Here is a 15340-nt window from a genome sequence, read left to right on the forward strand (position 1 = left end):
TAGGGTTCTGTATATATCTATGAGGTCCATCTGGTCTAGTACGTCATTCAAAGCTCTTGGTTGTTTGCTGATTTTCTGGTTAGGTGATCTGTCTATTGCTGATAGTGGAGTGTTGCGGTCCCCTACTAGTAACGTATTATTATCTATATGTCTCCTTATTCTTTTCTTTTTAAAGATTTTATTTATTTATTCAACAGAGATAGAGACAGCCAGCAAGAGAGGGAACACAAGCAGGGGGAGTGGGAGAGGAAGAAGCAGGCTCATAGCAGAGGAGCCTGATGCGGGGCTCGATCCCATAACGCCAGGATCACGCCCTGAGCCGAAGGCAGACGCTTAACCGCTGTGCTACCCAGGCGCCCCTATATGTCTCCTTATTCTGGTTAAGAGTTGGCTTGTGTATCTAGCTGCTCCCCTGTTGGGGACATAGATATTTATAATTGTCATATCCACTTGTTGGATACATCCTTTAAGAATAATATAGTGCCCTTCTGTATCTCTAACTACAGTCTTTAGTTTAAAATCTAATCTGTCTGGTATGAGAATTGCTACCCCAGCTTTCTTTTGAGATCCATTGCCGTGAAAGATGGTATTCCATCCCTTTACTTTCAGTCTGGATGTATCTTTAGGTTCAAGATGAGTCTCTTGTAGAGAGCAAATGGATGGGACATGTCTTTTTATCCAATCCGCAACCCTGTGGCGTTTTATGGGAGCATTTAGGCCATTCACATTGAGAGTGATTATTGAGAGATATGATTTTAATGATGTCATGTTGCCTGTGAAGTCTTTGTTTCTATAGATTGTAAGTTTCTGTTCTGTATCACTCTTGGGGCCTTTTTACTTTTATAGAACCCCCTTAATATCTCCTGTAGGGCTGGTTTTGTGGTTACGAATTCAGTCAGTTTCTGCTGATCCTGGAAGGTCTTTATCTCTCCATCAATTCTGAATGACAGCCTTGCTGGATAAAGGATCCTTGGCTGCATGTTCTTCTCGGATAGAGCTTTAAAAATACCCTGCCAATCCTTCCTCTCTTTCCAGGTCTGTGTAGACAGGCCTGACATTATTCTGATATTTTTGCCTCTGTAAGTGAGAAATCTCTTCACCCTGGCCGCTTTCAATACTGTATCCTTGGACCTAATATTTGCGAATTGCCCTATGATGTGACGTGGTGTAGGTTTGCCATGGTTGACCTTGGGAGGGGTCCTCTCTGCCTCTTGGACATGAATGCTTGTTTCCTTTGCTAGATTAGGGAAGTTTCAGCTATAATTTTTTTTTTAAAGATTTTATTTACTTATTTGACAGACATAGAGACAGCCAGCGAGAGAGGGAACACAAGCAGGGGGAGTGGGAGAGGAAGAAGCAGGCTCCTAGCAGAGGAGCCTGATGTGGGGCTCGATCCCAGGACACCAGGATCACGCCCTGAGCCGAAGGCAGATGCTTAACCGCTGTGCCACCCAGGCACCCCTTAGCTATAATTTTTTCAAATATCTCTTTGAGACCTCGCTCTTTCTCCACCCCCTCGGGGATGCTGATGATTCTGACATTGGAATGTTTCATTGAGTCAGTAATCTCCTGTAATCTACATTCTTGAGAGTGATGAATTTTTTTGAGCCAAGTTTCTGTTTTAACTTTCTCTTCTACCATCCCATCCTCCAATTCGCTGATTCGTTCTTCTGCCTCATTTACTCTGGCCCTCAGAGCATCTAGTTTTGACTGCATTTGATTCATAGAACTTTTAATTTCTGCCAGATTTGCTCTCATTTCTGCCCTTAGAGATTCTATATTCTCGTTAATATTTTCGTTAATATTTTTTTCAAGTCTACACATCATCTTGACCATTGTTACTCTGAACTCCATTTCTGACAATTTGGTTATATCCATATCCATCAGTTTTGTGGCAGAAGCCACAGACTCATTATCTTTTCTTTGCTGGAGGGGATTTCTCCTTCTCGTCATTCTGATGAGGAGAGGTTGCGGGGTTGCCCAGAGCCCAAATTATTGACCAGGACCCAGGCCGTGTGCCCTTGTTCTATAGGGACCTTAGGGATTTGGGCTTCTTGATTTTTCAGCCTGCCTTCTGGGGGAGGGGCCTGCCACACTGATATTCAGGCAACCCTGTTTGGGTAGAGTCACACTGTCCCCTGCGAGGGGGGATGGGGATGGGCACAATGTGAGCTGGCATTTCCGGGCTTTTGTTCTCTGGTGGCTTTCCCTGGACATTTTCTGTGACTCTTCTGAGAGTCACAGCAGCAGTGGCCATATCCTAGCCTCTGTCTCAGAACAGGGAGATCACAGTCTGCTCTCCACTGAGCGTTTTTGGCCTCTTTAACTCTGTTTCTGTTGATGCTGCCAAAACCCCTGCAGCGTCCTGGGTTGTGCGCCCCATAGCCGGTGTCCCAGCCCTCACTTCCAGGGCCGGCACGTCTCAGTCCTTTGTGTTTCTAACACTGCCAGCCGCCCCAGGGTCCCACGTGCGCTCCTGAGCTCTCTGTTTCAGTGTGGTTTGCATGCGCTCCGGAGCGCTGGTTTTCAGTCTGGTCGCACACACTCCTGAGCTCTCAGTTTTTTTTTTTTTTAATAATAGTATTTTTTTTATTATGTTAGTCACCATACAGTACATCCCCGGTTTTTGATGTAAAGTTCCATGATTCATTAATTGCGTATAACACCCAGTGCACCATGCAATACGTGCCCTCCTTACTACCCATCACCAGCCTATCCCATTCCTCCACCCCCCCTGAAGCCCTCAGTTTGTTTCTCAGAGTCCATAGTCTCTCATGCTTCATTCCCCCTTCTGATTACCCCCCTTTCTTCTCCTACCAATCTTCCTACTTCTTATGTTCCATAGATGAGAGAAACCATATAATTGTCTTTCTCTGCTTGACTTTGTTCACTTAGTATTATCTCCTCCAGTGCCATCCATGTTGCAGCAAATGTTGAGAAATAGTTCTTTTTGATAGCTGAGTAATATTCCTTTGTATATATGGACCACATCTTCTTAATCCAGTCATCTGTTGAAGGGCATCTTGGCTCCTTCCACAATTTAGCTATTGTGGACAATGCTGCTATGAACACTGGGGTGCATATGGCCCTTCCCTTCACTACATCTGTATCTTGGGGTAAATACCCAGTAGCGCAATTGCTGGGTCATAGGGTAAGAGCTCTCGGTTTCAGCCTAGTTCGAGTGAACACTCCAGAGCTCTGGTTTTCAGTTTGGATGTGCACGCGCTCCCAAGCTCCCAGTCTCAGTCCAGTTCCAGTGAGAGCTCCGGAGCTCCGGTTTTGTCTGGTCACACATGCGTTCCCAGGCTCACGGTCTCAGTCTGCTTTCTCACAGGTGCCGGTCTGCGAGTCTGCCCACTCCCCAGTGCAGGTGGCTACCGCTTTCCGGCACCCAAGTGTGGAGGTTACCTCCCCCTTCCGTTTATCTTCTGATATCTGTGCACGGATTCATGGCTCCCCGCTTGGTACCTCAATGCTCAGTGCTAGAGATGTTCATTTGTAGAGATCCAGATATATCTTCCTGCACCTCAGGCTGATTCCCACCATATAACCATTATTATCACAGTAAATTCACTCCAGTTTTTATTTTTATTTTATTATTTTAAGTCAAAGCTATTTGTGGTGAAGTGTGCTTAGGAAGATTATCACAAAGAGGCAGATTTTCCAATCAGCTTTTCAACATTCTAAGATAAGCCAAGACCACTACCACTACTATATAGACAACAGCCTGGAAAATAAGACCTGAAGTATAGGTCAAGTCACCGTAAGGGGAGAAGATCAGTCAAATTCTAAGAAACTTCCTCTGATAAAAGGGAAAACTGGAATAATTTTATTAGTGAAAAGGACACTATAAAGGAATAAAACGGCCAATTATTAAGTAATTCATTATTCTTACCTTTTCTTCTTTCTTATCCTGATTCTTACATACGAAGCATCGCTCCATTATAGCTTATCCCAAATATTAACTGACCAATCCCTTCTGAATGTTTGTACATATGGCATCCAGCTTGATCATCAAAGACTTAAGCTACTTTCAGTTGCCAGATTTCAGCTTGTAGAACTGTCTATCACAGACTGTTGTTGCTGAATTTCTCATATCTACAACCTATTTCAGCTCATTTTGATCCTAATCTTTCCTCCACAAAAAAAAAAAATTTCACCCTAATTTTTCCCCCAAAAAAAAAAAAAAAAAAAAAAAAAAGTGGGAGAAAGTGCTAAAGAAGCTTCTGGAGAACAGGGTTCTAAGGATACTGAAGTGAGCCACTCATGATTGAATCAGGGGCAGAAAGACCACAGGCAAGGGTGGCAACTCTGAAAACTGTGTTTAGGAAAACAGAGCTCCCAGGATATATTTCATCTCAAACATCAAGAATCAGAGGACACGGAGACACTGCTGACTAACATCACTCCAGGGGACAAAAGGCACCTTTAAACGACGCAGACAAGGGCGCACAGGTTGGCAACAACCTGAACGATTACCTACTAAAAGCTGCTCAATGGGCCTGCCTCACCTAGAGTCCTGTCCTCTGGCAGCAGCAGGACCTGCCACTCCTCACCAGAGTCTGTTCAGTGCCAGGCTGCCCAGTGAAAGGGAACAGCTGTGACTGCTCCCCTTCTCTCCCTGAAAAACTGATAGGGAATACACCAACTTTGGTTTTGAGAACAAAATCTGTAAATCATATCCCATGCCACTATGTGTCTACTTCATGCTTTTTTTCCTCCCAATTCACAGGGGTTTGACTTTCCAAATTACCTTGTAGAAAAACTCATGTCACGTGTGTCATTTGACTTCTTAGCAGGACCTCAATGTCTGAATCTACATACACACCTCACCTCATTCCTTAACAAATTTTGCTCTTGGTTGGATTACCTGATGCTGAAAAGGGAGAACATTTTTCAAGTTAAAGGGACCACAACCCTCACAATAAAACAAAAACCTTTTGAAGAGGCCCAAACAAACCAACCAGGAAATCCCAACCTGGATCTTTCCTGATTTAAAGTGCAAGGATTCCAGTTACTTTCCCTGAACCTGAAATAGATGATGATGAGGAAAGAAAAGCAAGTGGCCACACGAAACACCTCAGTGCACCTTCAGGTCTGGAGCTATGAAAACAGAACCCTAAATAAGTGTAATTAAACTGTGCTCGTCTCAAGTACTCAAGCACGGGGTAACCCTCTGAATCAGAGGAAAGGCATGTGACCTTGGAATTTTTACCACATAATTTGGCAGCCTGCCTTCAGTTAACAGTGTACTGGGAGATTGTTAAATCATTCAAGAGATGAATCTTGAAATGAAAGCTGTAAAAGTGGCGGCTTCCCCATCGGTATACTGCTCCTGATGTAAAACAGTGAAGACTTTATCGAAGAATGCAGTTACTCTGCACTGTGAACTTCACGGTGCTGCCTGAGCACTAGAGAGGTCCGCACATTTAATATACTTATAGGCTTGCTCTCCAGTGTGAATTTTCTCATGACTGGTAAGAGTTATTCTTTGACTAAAAGTTTTCCCACATTCATTACACACGTAAGGTCGCTCTCCACTGTGAACTCTCTGATGTCGAATGAGGTGAGAGCTTTGTCGGAAGGACTTTCCACATTCAGTGCATTTGTAAGGTTTCTCTCCTGTGTGAATTCTCTTGTGTTGGATAAGGGATAAGCGTGCACTGAAGGCTTTCTCACATTCATTGCACACGTAGGGCTTCTCTCCAGTGTGAATCCTCTGATGCTGAATAAACTGCGAATGCTGACTGAAGGCCTTGCCACACTTCTCGCATTCGTAAGGCTTCTCCCCCGTATGAATTCTGTGATGCTGGACGAGAGAGGAGCGGACATTGAAGGCCTTCCCACAGTCACTGCACTCATAGGGATTCTCTCCAGTGTGAATCCTTTGATGGCGGACGAGATGTGCACTTTGGCTGAAGGCTTTCCCACAGTCACCACACACATAGGGTTTCTCTCCATTGTGTGTTCTCTCATGCTTAATTAGGGTGGATATCTGCCCAAAGGTTTTCCCACACTTGGTACACTCGTAGGGTTTCTCTCCAGTGTGGCTCCTCTGATGCTGAATGAGGTGTGAGCCCTGGCTAAAGGCCTTCCCACATTTGTGACATTCATAGGGCTTCTCACCATTATGGACTCTCTGATGTTGAACAAGGGAAGAGAGCACACTGAAGGCTTTATCACACTCATTGCATTCATAGGGCTTCTCACCATTGTGTGTCCTTTGATGATGAATAAGATTAAAACTCTGGCTGAAGGCTTTTCCACACTCATTACACTCATAGGGTTTCTCTCCAGTGTGAATTCGCTGATGCTGAATCAGATGTCCCTTTTGACTGAATGTTTTTCCACACTCACTGCATCCATAAGGTTTTTCTCCAGTGTGAATTCTCTGATGCTGGATGAGGGACAGGCGAGCACTGAATGATTTTCCACACTCATTGCAGACATAAGGCTTCTCTCCAGTATGAATTCTCTTGTGCTGAATGACTTGGGAGCGCTGACTGAAGGATTTTCCACATTCATTACACCTGTACGGTTTTTCTCCAGTGTGAATTCTCTGATGAACAGTAAGGGTTCGGTTCAGGCTAAAGGATTTCCCACATTCATTGCATTCATAGGGTTTTTCTCCTGTGTGAGTTCTCTGATGTTGAATGAGAGATAATCGTGCACTGAAGGCTTTGCCGCACTCAGTACAGTTATAAGGTTTCTCTCCAGAATGAGTTCTCTCATGCTGAAGGAGGTGTGAGTGTCTACTGAAAGCCTTCCCACATTCCTTACACTTGTACAGCTTCTCTCCAGTATGAATTCTCTGATGATGAATCAGGTTAGAGGTATGACTAAAGGCTTTCCCACACTGATTACACTCATGAGGTTTCTGGCCAGTATGAATTTTAACATGTTTACTGTAAGATGAACGTGCACTGAAAGCTTTCCCACATTCACTGCACTCATAAGGTCTTTCTCCAGTGTGAGTGTTATGGTGCTGAATGAAATAGGAATGAGCCCTGAAAGCTTTGCCACACTCAGCACAGGTGTGGGACTTCTCTCCACAGTGAACTCTCTGATGTTGGCTGAGGACAGAGCAGCGGCGGGAAGTTTTTCCACATCCACCACACTCACACTCATTACATTCATAGGGTTTCTCTCCAGGGTGACTCCTCTGACGCCGAGAAAGAGCCCTACTCGGGCTGAAAGGGTTTCCACACTCAGTACATTCAAAGGATTTCTCTGGATTGTTAACCGTCTGATTCTCAGTAAGAACTGAATTCTGCCTGGGCACTTTCAACAACACATCTGTCTGACAGGCTCTTTCTTCTAGATGGAAACACTGGAGATTAATGAGGTCCTCACTTTGTTGAAAGTCACACATACATGGCACATTCTGGTGGGGACGCTCCCCTCTAGATGCTCTATGAAATCCCAGAGGGTTTGGGTCTGCAGTGAAGTTTACCTCCACAGAAATTGATTTCTGGCCTTCCCCTCCAGTAGGGGTTTTCACACATGTCAATGTCACTGGCCTGGAATTGTTCTTCTGGGAGAAGGATTTCTTAAGTCCTTTCTCTGCAGATTTTCTCCAGCAATTTTTTAACTTTCCCTCAGTTTTACTCATCTCTTCAAAATCAGGTTCCTTGAAAATATTCCTTACATGTTCTTCTGATTTTGGTCTCTGGGACCCCACTGCTTTGGAAATTTCCTGTTTTGGAGACAATCCCTTCTTTCCCATCCAAGACTCAAAGCCTGAAAGAATGAAGAAAAATGAATTACTTGTATTTCACTGTGGAAAAAAGAATTAGAGAATAAATAGGAACATTTATATGAAACAATTATCTCCTAGGAGGACACTGGATTTTCAGAATGTAAAACCAAAAAACACCCTCATTGGGAGGAGAAGAGGAAAGAGGGGAAGGCGGGTTTGGGAAGGAAGTAAGTAAGGAGAGAAGCCCAAGGTCAAAGGCTTATATCTACAGATGGGCTAACTAGGCACAGACAGAGCAGGAACAGTGAGGCATGACCTGAGGGAAAAAAGCTCTTAGAAAGGTGACGAGGCTGATGAGAAAGACTGCTGACCGTCACTGCTCCTACTTTGTAAACAAGGTATCGTCTAGCTTACTTATAATAGGTATTCAAATATTTATTTAAAAACAAATGAATGAGGGGCGCCTAGGTGGCTCAGTCGGTTAAGTGTCTGACTCTTGATTTCGACTCAGGTCATGATCTCGGGGTCATGAGATCAAGCCCTGCATTGGGCTCTATGCTCAGCAGGGAGTCTGCGTCTCTCCCTCTGCCCCTCTCCCCCTGAAATAAATGAATAAATCTTTAAAAAAATGATAAATGACTTATAATGAATAAAGGGTATACAGATGAAAGGATAATGGAAAAAATGATTTGATCTGGACAACTTGGCGTCACAGAAGCAAATCAGGGTAAATAGAGAAAAAAAGATACAAAGAAGCGAACTACTCATCCCAATAGCAGGTGCAGCACAAGGGAGAAAAGCTAAATGTGCGATAATGCACACCACACGTTCCCAATGAATAAAAGTACCAGAATATTTGTAAAAACTGGGATACAAATGAATTCTGAAATCCAATGAATATTTACCAAAAACAAAACAAAACAAAAACCCAAACAAAACCTCTGAATCATGTGGACACAAGCACTGTTAGAAGGACAACCAGGTCAGAACAGTGAGAGGGGAGCCCCATTGTGAAATTCCATGGAAGCACAATGGAACCTCTCTTTTGTAAACTGCTTATTATTACAGCTGTAACTGTTACCTTCTGTCACTTTCAGACTGTTTACGCAGACGAGGAGACTGAGCTGAAAATGTTGACTAGATGGTATCTAAAATTCGGCTAAGTCATTTTAACAGACTTCAGTGACATATTCACAGTACTTCAAAGGGATTTACTTTGCTATTTTTTACTATTTTTTACAAAGGCAATACAAGTGGAGAAAGGGTGTTTTTTTCAACAAATGGTGCTGGAGCAACTGGACATCCACCTGTGAAAAATTTAACTTGGTTCCATAACTCATACCAGACACAAAATCACAGACCCAAATACTAAAATTTCTAAGTTATAAAATTTTCTTCTATAAGAAAACAATCTTTTGGAGTAAGCAGTTTTCTTAGATGTGAAACCAAAAGCACAATCCATAAAATAACAAACTGATAGATTGGATTTCTTCAAAATTTAATAAAACTTCTACTCTTCAAAAGACAGTGGTAAGAGAATAAAAAGACAAGGCAAAGAATGAGAGAAAATCTATGCAAAGCATATATCTGACAAAGGGCCTGTATCTAGAACATTCCTGTACTCAGAAAGCAACTCTTTAAAACTTAAGAATAAGAAGACAAAAACCGAGTTAAGAAATAAACAAAGATATGAACAGACACCTCACCACTGAAAATACACAGAAGGAAAACAAGACACTCAAAATCTTTAACTATTAGAGAAATTAAAGTAAAATGACAAGGAGACACCACCACACATTTATCAGAGTAGCTAAAATGAAAACGACTGAGCACACCAAGTGCTGATGGGAATGCGGCAAAACAGAACTCACACCCATTGTTGGTGGGAACGTCAAATGGTGCAACCAATTTGGAAAACATTCTGGCAGTTTCCTAAAAGTTAAATACACACCTACCATGTAATCCAGCCATTCTCTTACTAGGTATTTTCCAAGAGAAAAGGAATGTATGGTCTGTACACAAATGTTCACAGCAGCTTTATTTGTATCAACCACAAACTGGAAACAACCCAATGTCTGTTAACACACTTGATGAACAAACTGCGGCATATCCATACAGAATACTAACCAAAGTAAACGAATGAGTTACTGGTACGTAACATAGACGGATATCAAAAGACTTATGTGGAGTCGAAAGACGGCAGACCAAAGAGAGGGTACGTGCTCTCTGACTCCAGTTTATATAAACTCTAGAAAATGTAATTCATATTGACAGCAAGGAGGTCAGTAACTGCTTCGTGACAGAGATGGGAAGGGGTGAGAGGGAGGAATTACAAAGAGACAGCAGAAAACTTTTGGGGGTAATGGATATGTTTGCTATCTTGACTGTAGTGAATAGCTTCACACATACATACATAATGCAGAAATGTTACCAAACTGCATATCTTAAGTACACAGAGCATATTACACACTTAATATACCTCAATAAAGTTATTTCTAAGAGGGGAAAAAGAACACAAAGGGTGTGGAGCCGGTATGCCAGAGTCCAATCCAGCTCTGTTCCTGACCAGTTGTGTGATCTCAGGCCAGCAACCGAATCTCTGTGTCTCAGAGTTTCTTGCGAGGATATTGGAGGATTGCGTAAGTTCACCGTGTCAGCAAAGTGCTAGGCATGCACTGAGCACAAAGGTCCAGGCATCGTCAGCTGCCGTGCTAGCACTGGAGACTCTGCTCCACTTACTGTTTACTATTTACATGTTCATATCCTTTGCTACACAGGAAGAAACCCTAGTTCATGTTTTTCACCAAGGCCTTGAATCAGCTTGGGAACTCTGAGTGAGCAATAGCAGGAGTGAGTCTGGGCAGAGGGCATGTCTCTGGATGGTCTTTCTAAGCAGCCAAGGCAGAGCTGGCCAGCAAGGCCCAAGAAAGACTGGGAGATACAGAAGCAACCGGGAGGCAGCCAGGGCACAGAGCCAGCTGCCCCAGAGAGATACCTGAGCTCTTTTCTGGTATTCAAAGAGCATTTTGTAGGGTAAGGGAAACATGAACTCATTTATGGGTATAGAATAGGGGTATTAACAGAAAGAAAAGAGAGGTAGAAATGGAGAACAGGACAGCAAAGTTCTGGCAGTGACAAAAGATGTGGTCCAGAGCTCACAGAGAAGGGCCTGGCAAAGTGGCAGCACCTGCCAGCAGGGGCAGGAGAGCATGGCAGCATTCCTGGAGACTCACTTTCACTCCCATGACTCTGGATCCAGCCCTCTTCAATTCTCGGTGAGTATGGGGCCCATGGTTCTTCCCCCTCCTCCAGCTTGGAGATGACATCAGGTTTGGAATCTTGAAATCCTGCTCCAGAGAAAGGAAGCAAGGCTGACAATTCAGCCAAGTCCAGGGCAGCATGGCCCTATGGGCAGCACCTGTGTGCCGGTCATGACCTCCCCTGCCACCTATCTGTAAACCTAGGAGACAGATGCATGCCTCTTCCCCAGCTGAAGAAAAGTTAAACCCAGCTCTTCTGGGGGCCAAGGATAAGGGACAGAGTTGGGGCCTGAACACATCACGCTAGAAGACTCATAATAGTCTTAGTGTTGACATCCACAAGGACTAAAGGGAAGCAGCATATTCTGGTGTAATGCAGGGCTTGAAACCAAATGGATTCAAATCCTAGATCTGCCCCTGACTGCCTGTGTGAACTTAAGAAAGTGATGATATCTGTCAGCTTCAGATTCCACTATAAACCATTTAACCCAACACCAACCTTAAAGTTACATTACGATTAACTCGGGATATGACTATACTTAGGGTTCAACGAATGATATTCTTCTTCTATATTTCCTACAAGGAAATTGAAGGAGTCCGTGGCACTGCCTGTCCTCTCTTCTGGCAGATCAGGCCTGCCTGGGACCAGGGTCAGAATGCCTTGTGTTTGGGCCCGGAGGGTGAGATGCCTCTGAACCTCGAGCCCAACCCTAGTCCTGTTCCTGAGCAAGGAACCCAGAGCTGAACTTCAGAAAGAGCCTTACCCAGTGAGATCAGGTTCCTGTAGGTCTCCAGCATCACGTCCCTGTAGAGGCCCCTCTGAGCGGGGCCCAGACAGCCCCACTCCTCCCGGGAGAGGAACACAGCCACATCCTCAAAGGAAACTAAGACCTGGAACAACAGTATCTTGTTGCAACCCCAGGGTCAGGCCCAGGGTGGCTCATGATGGGCAAACCCCCTTTGAACGCATGTACCAGACTGTTGTCTTCACGAGAGTGGGCTCTTTGAGATCAGTACCATTTTGACTTGTCTTTGTCTGCCCAACCCCTGCCCTCTACTATGCCTAGTGCAGGGTTTGGGAAGATGTTGTGCAGCACATTTCAGGGGCTTGAACTCAGGAACTGAGGACATTGGTGAAGACAGGGAGCCATCTACCCTCTGGGACCAGCCCCTCATAGAGAGAACCGTGGAGACACTCTAGCCAAGAAAGGGCTAAGAAAGGTCCTCCATGAGGACCACTCACCTGGGGCCCAGGAAGAAGGAGCTGCTTGAAGGCCATCATTGGATCTCTTAGCTTGTCCCAAGGAGGCAGGCGAAACTGCAGGGAGAGGGAAGACTGTAATGGAGTGTGACCAGCCTGCTTTTCACAACAACACTGAGACTTCCGTGCCTGGATCTCAAGAGGCCTATGGCAGCAGAGACCAAGTTTGGGGCTGCCAGAAAGCCCTGGGAAGGGCAGAGGGACTAAACATCCAGTGGTCTCTGAGACTATATCCCCTTGTCCACCGTGAGGCCTCCCCAGCAGCCCCCAACACAAACAGCATCCTAAGGCCACCACATGATGGCCCCAGCAGTGCACCTGGCTGGGGTAGACAATAGGCTGCATCTCAGGTCCACCTCAGAGGTCCTGGAGAGTGGGCAAACAGCTGAGGACAAGCAGGCCAGGCTCCTACTCTTAAGACAGTATACAAACAAGTAGGGAGGTTGACAGACAAAATGCCTGTGTCAGGTGATGATAAGGGATAGAAAGAACGAACAGCAAGAGGGCAGCAGTTGGTGGTAAGAGATATTTTACACAGGTTGGCCAGGGAAGGCAACTTTGATGAAGCAACACTAAAGCAGAGGTCTAGATGGAGTAAGGGCAGCACTGTGTGGATATTAGCGGAAATACACTCCAGGAAGGGGAATGCACAAGTGCAAAGGTGGTGATGTGATGGCCCACTTGATGTGTTCAAGTAAGGGCAAGGAGGCCAGAGGGGCTGAAGTGGAGTAGGGCAAGAGAGAGGAGGGTGGGGTGCCTCATAGGCTATAGGACTTAGTCTTTTACTTTGAATGAGTTGGGAAGCACCCAGAAGATCTGGGCAGTGATATGACCTGCCATGTGGCCTCTCCAGCTGCTGCTTTGAGAACGCACTGGGGGTGGGGGTGGGGAGTGTAAGGATGTAAACAAGAAAACCAGCTGGAAGGCTCTAGCAATAATCCACTTGAGATGACAGTATCTTGGACCAGAGCGGTGGAAGCAGGGGCTAAGTGATCAGATTCTAGATGCATTTCAAAGGTACAGTCAATAGGATTTGCTGATGAATTAGATCTGGGATGAGACACCAAGATTTTTGCTCCAAGCTACTGAGATGATGAAACTTCCATTCACTCTAAAGGATAAGACTTACATCAAAAGGGTAAAAATTAAAAGCTGTTTTTTTACTTTTTGTATTTAGGGTGGCCATTAGATTTACAAATGGGGAGTCAGAGCTTTTGGATATATAGGTCCAAAATTCAAGAGAAAGGTTGAAGCTGGCTGGGTATATTGGGAACTGGCAGCATACACAAGACATTTAGAACCACCCATCTGCTTTTACTTTAGGCTGACAGCTGACATGAGGGCTATCCCTCCCAGGAAAACCTTCCCAAACAGCCTCTGATACAAAGCTAACTCCCACCTCCACAGCCCCCCACCCCAGGCAAGCGAAACGTGTATCACAAGTGGACCGGCACTCTGTCTCTGCTTCCAGACTGACGGGGACGCATGTACCACTGCTGCTGGAAGCATGGGCTGAACCCAATCTCGAACACACCACCTGCTGGTGCAAACGTCTCAGGGACGTGACTTGAGTCTCTAGACGGACTTAAAATGAGACTTACCCTAAATACTGTTTTGAGAATTTAATGAAGAAAATGTATAAGGTATTTTGTATAGCGTTGGCATACCACAGACAAGGAAAATGTAAGGAAACCTAATTACTATCATTGAGGAAATGCTTCCTGAGCACCCACAGAATGAATGAACGAACGCTCCGGAAAGATCTCCCACCCGCCTTCAGCCCCAGCAACCGAGGCCCCTTCCCCGACAGCATTCCCAGCTCCATCCTTTCCCGTCCTCGGCTCCTGCGGCGTGCAAGACACTTTCCTCTTTCCGAGGAAAGCACGATCTGATTCATCCCCTGACCGCGCGCGCCCCAACTTCCCCACCCGCTCGGCCGCCCCGGCTCGGCGGCCTGCGGAACCCGGACCCCCACCCGCGAGGTTTCCGCGGGGGGCCTCCGCCGCTCCCCCGCCCGCGTCTCCCCCCACTCGCCAGCCCTCCACACTCCACGCAGCCTCCGCGCGCTCTCGGGGGCCCCGCCCGCGTTCCCAGGGGCCGCTCCGACGCCTTGGCGCCGACGACAGGCGCTCCGACTCACTCTGCCCGGGCTCGCGCCGAAGCACGGCTCGCAGACACCAGACCGGGCGGCAGGACAGGAAGTGCGCGCCCTGAACTTCCGCCGCGCCCTCCAGCTCCTTCCAATCGGAGGCCCGTTTCCGGCGGCCGCTCTAGCCGCTCAGAAGATTCTATGCTACTGGCAAGTTCCTGGTCCTGGTCCCGACTCTGGTGCCCCAAGTAGACCTGCCGTGTGAGAAATGTTCTAAGTTCTTCAGATAGGTGGGAACTGTTGTAAGTGGGAAACTCCTAAAGAAAGGAAAAGGAGCAGAGAAGGAATAAATGAAGGTGAAACAACAAAATCTTTTATTTTTCTTACTCCTAATTAAAAGATTATTGTTTTACAAAGTAATAATAGCAATAGTAAAATGAATGACAGCAGTGCCATAAGGGATGGGAGGGAGGACCTGGGAATACTTGGTCATAGGTACCTGTGTTACCTATGAAAGCAGTGTACTGTTACTTGAAAGCGGACGCAGATTAGTTGTAAATAGATATTGCAACCATGAAAATCGTTTTTCAAAGAAGTATAAAGGAGGAAAAAAATGGAGTTAAATAAAATGCTCAGTTAAACCAGAGAAGGAAGAAACAGAGGGGAAGATTTTATTATTTATTTATTTATTTATTCATTTATTATTTACTATTATTTTGTTAAGTAGGCTCCACGCCCCATGTGGGGCTTGAACTCACTACCCTGAGATCAAGAGGCAACATGCTTTCCCGACGGAACTGGCCAGGCATCCTGGGAAAGAGTTTTTTTTTTTTTTAAGAAACAAATGCAATGAATTAAAAACAATTACAAACATGGTATATATTAATCCACACTCTTCTCAAGCTCACATGGAACAGTCACCAAGATAAACCACATTCTGAGCCATAGAACACATCTTAGCAAATTTAAAATGATAGAAATCATACAAAATGTCTCAAACCACAGTGAAATTAAGCTAGGCATCAATAATA

At 45.2% G+C, this 15340-nt stretch overlaps 1 protein-coding gene across 1 annotated transcript; it reads right to left on the minus strand.

Annotated features, from left to right (window-relative positions):
* Positions 1–4181: 4181 nt before the first annotated feature.
* On the minus strand, positions 4182–12271 carry LOC103656631 (zinc finger protein 252-like). Its single transcript, XM_008684036.2, has 4 exons — positions 12203–12271; positions 11724–11850; positions 10933–11046; positions 4182–7740 (listed from the first exon to the last, which is right to left on the minus strand). Exons 1-4 carry the CDS (start codon positions 12239–12241, stop codon positions 5393–5395), a joined length of 2628 nt encoding a protein of 875 aa, XP_008682258.1. The 5' UTR covers positions 12242–12271; the 3' UTR covers positions 4182–5392.
* Positions 12272–15340: the final 3069 nt, after the last annotated feature.

The sequence above is a fragment of the Ursus maritimus genome, unplaced genomic scaffold, assembly GCF_017311325.1.
Source record: "Ursus maritimus isolate PB19 unplaced genomic scaffold, ASM1731132v1 scaffold_9, whole genome shotgun sequence".
Classification (NCBI taxonomy): domain Eukaryota; kingdom Metazoa; phylum Chordata; class Mammalia; order Carnivora; family Ursidae; genus Ursus; species Ursus maritimus.

Coding starts and splice junctions, on each gene's coding strand:
- LOC103656631 (XM_008684036.2), bottom strand. CDS start 12,241: ATGATGGCCTTCAAGCAGCTCCTTCTTCCTGGGCCCCAG. Junction 11,851..12,202: donor TCCTTCTTCCTGGGCCCCAG/GTGAGTGGTCCT, acceptor CTGTTGTTCCAG/GTCTTAGTTTCCTTTGAGGA. Junction 7,741..10,932: donor CCAGAGTCATGGGAGTGAAA/GTGAGTCTCCAG, acceptor TCATTCTTTCAG/GCTTTGAGTCTTGGATGGGA.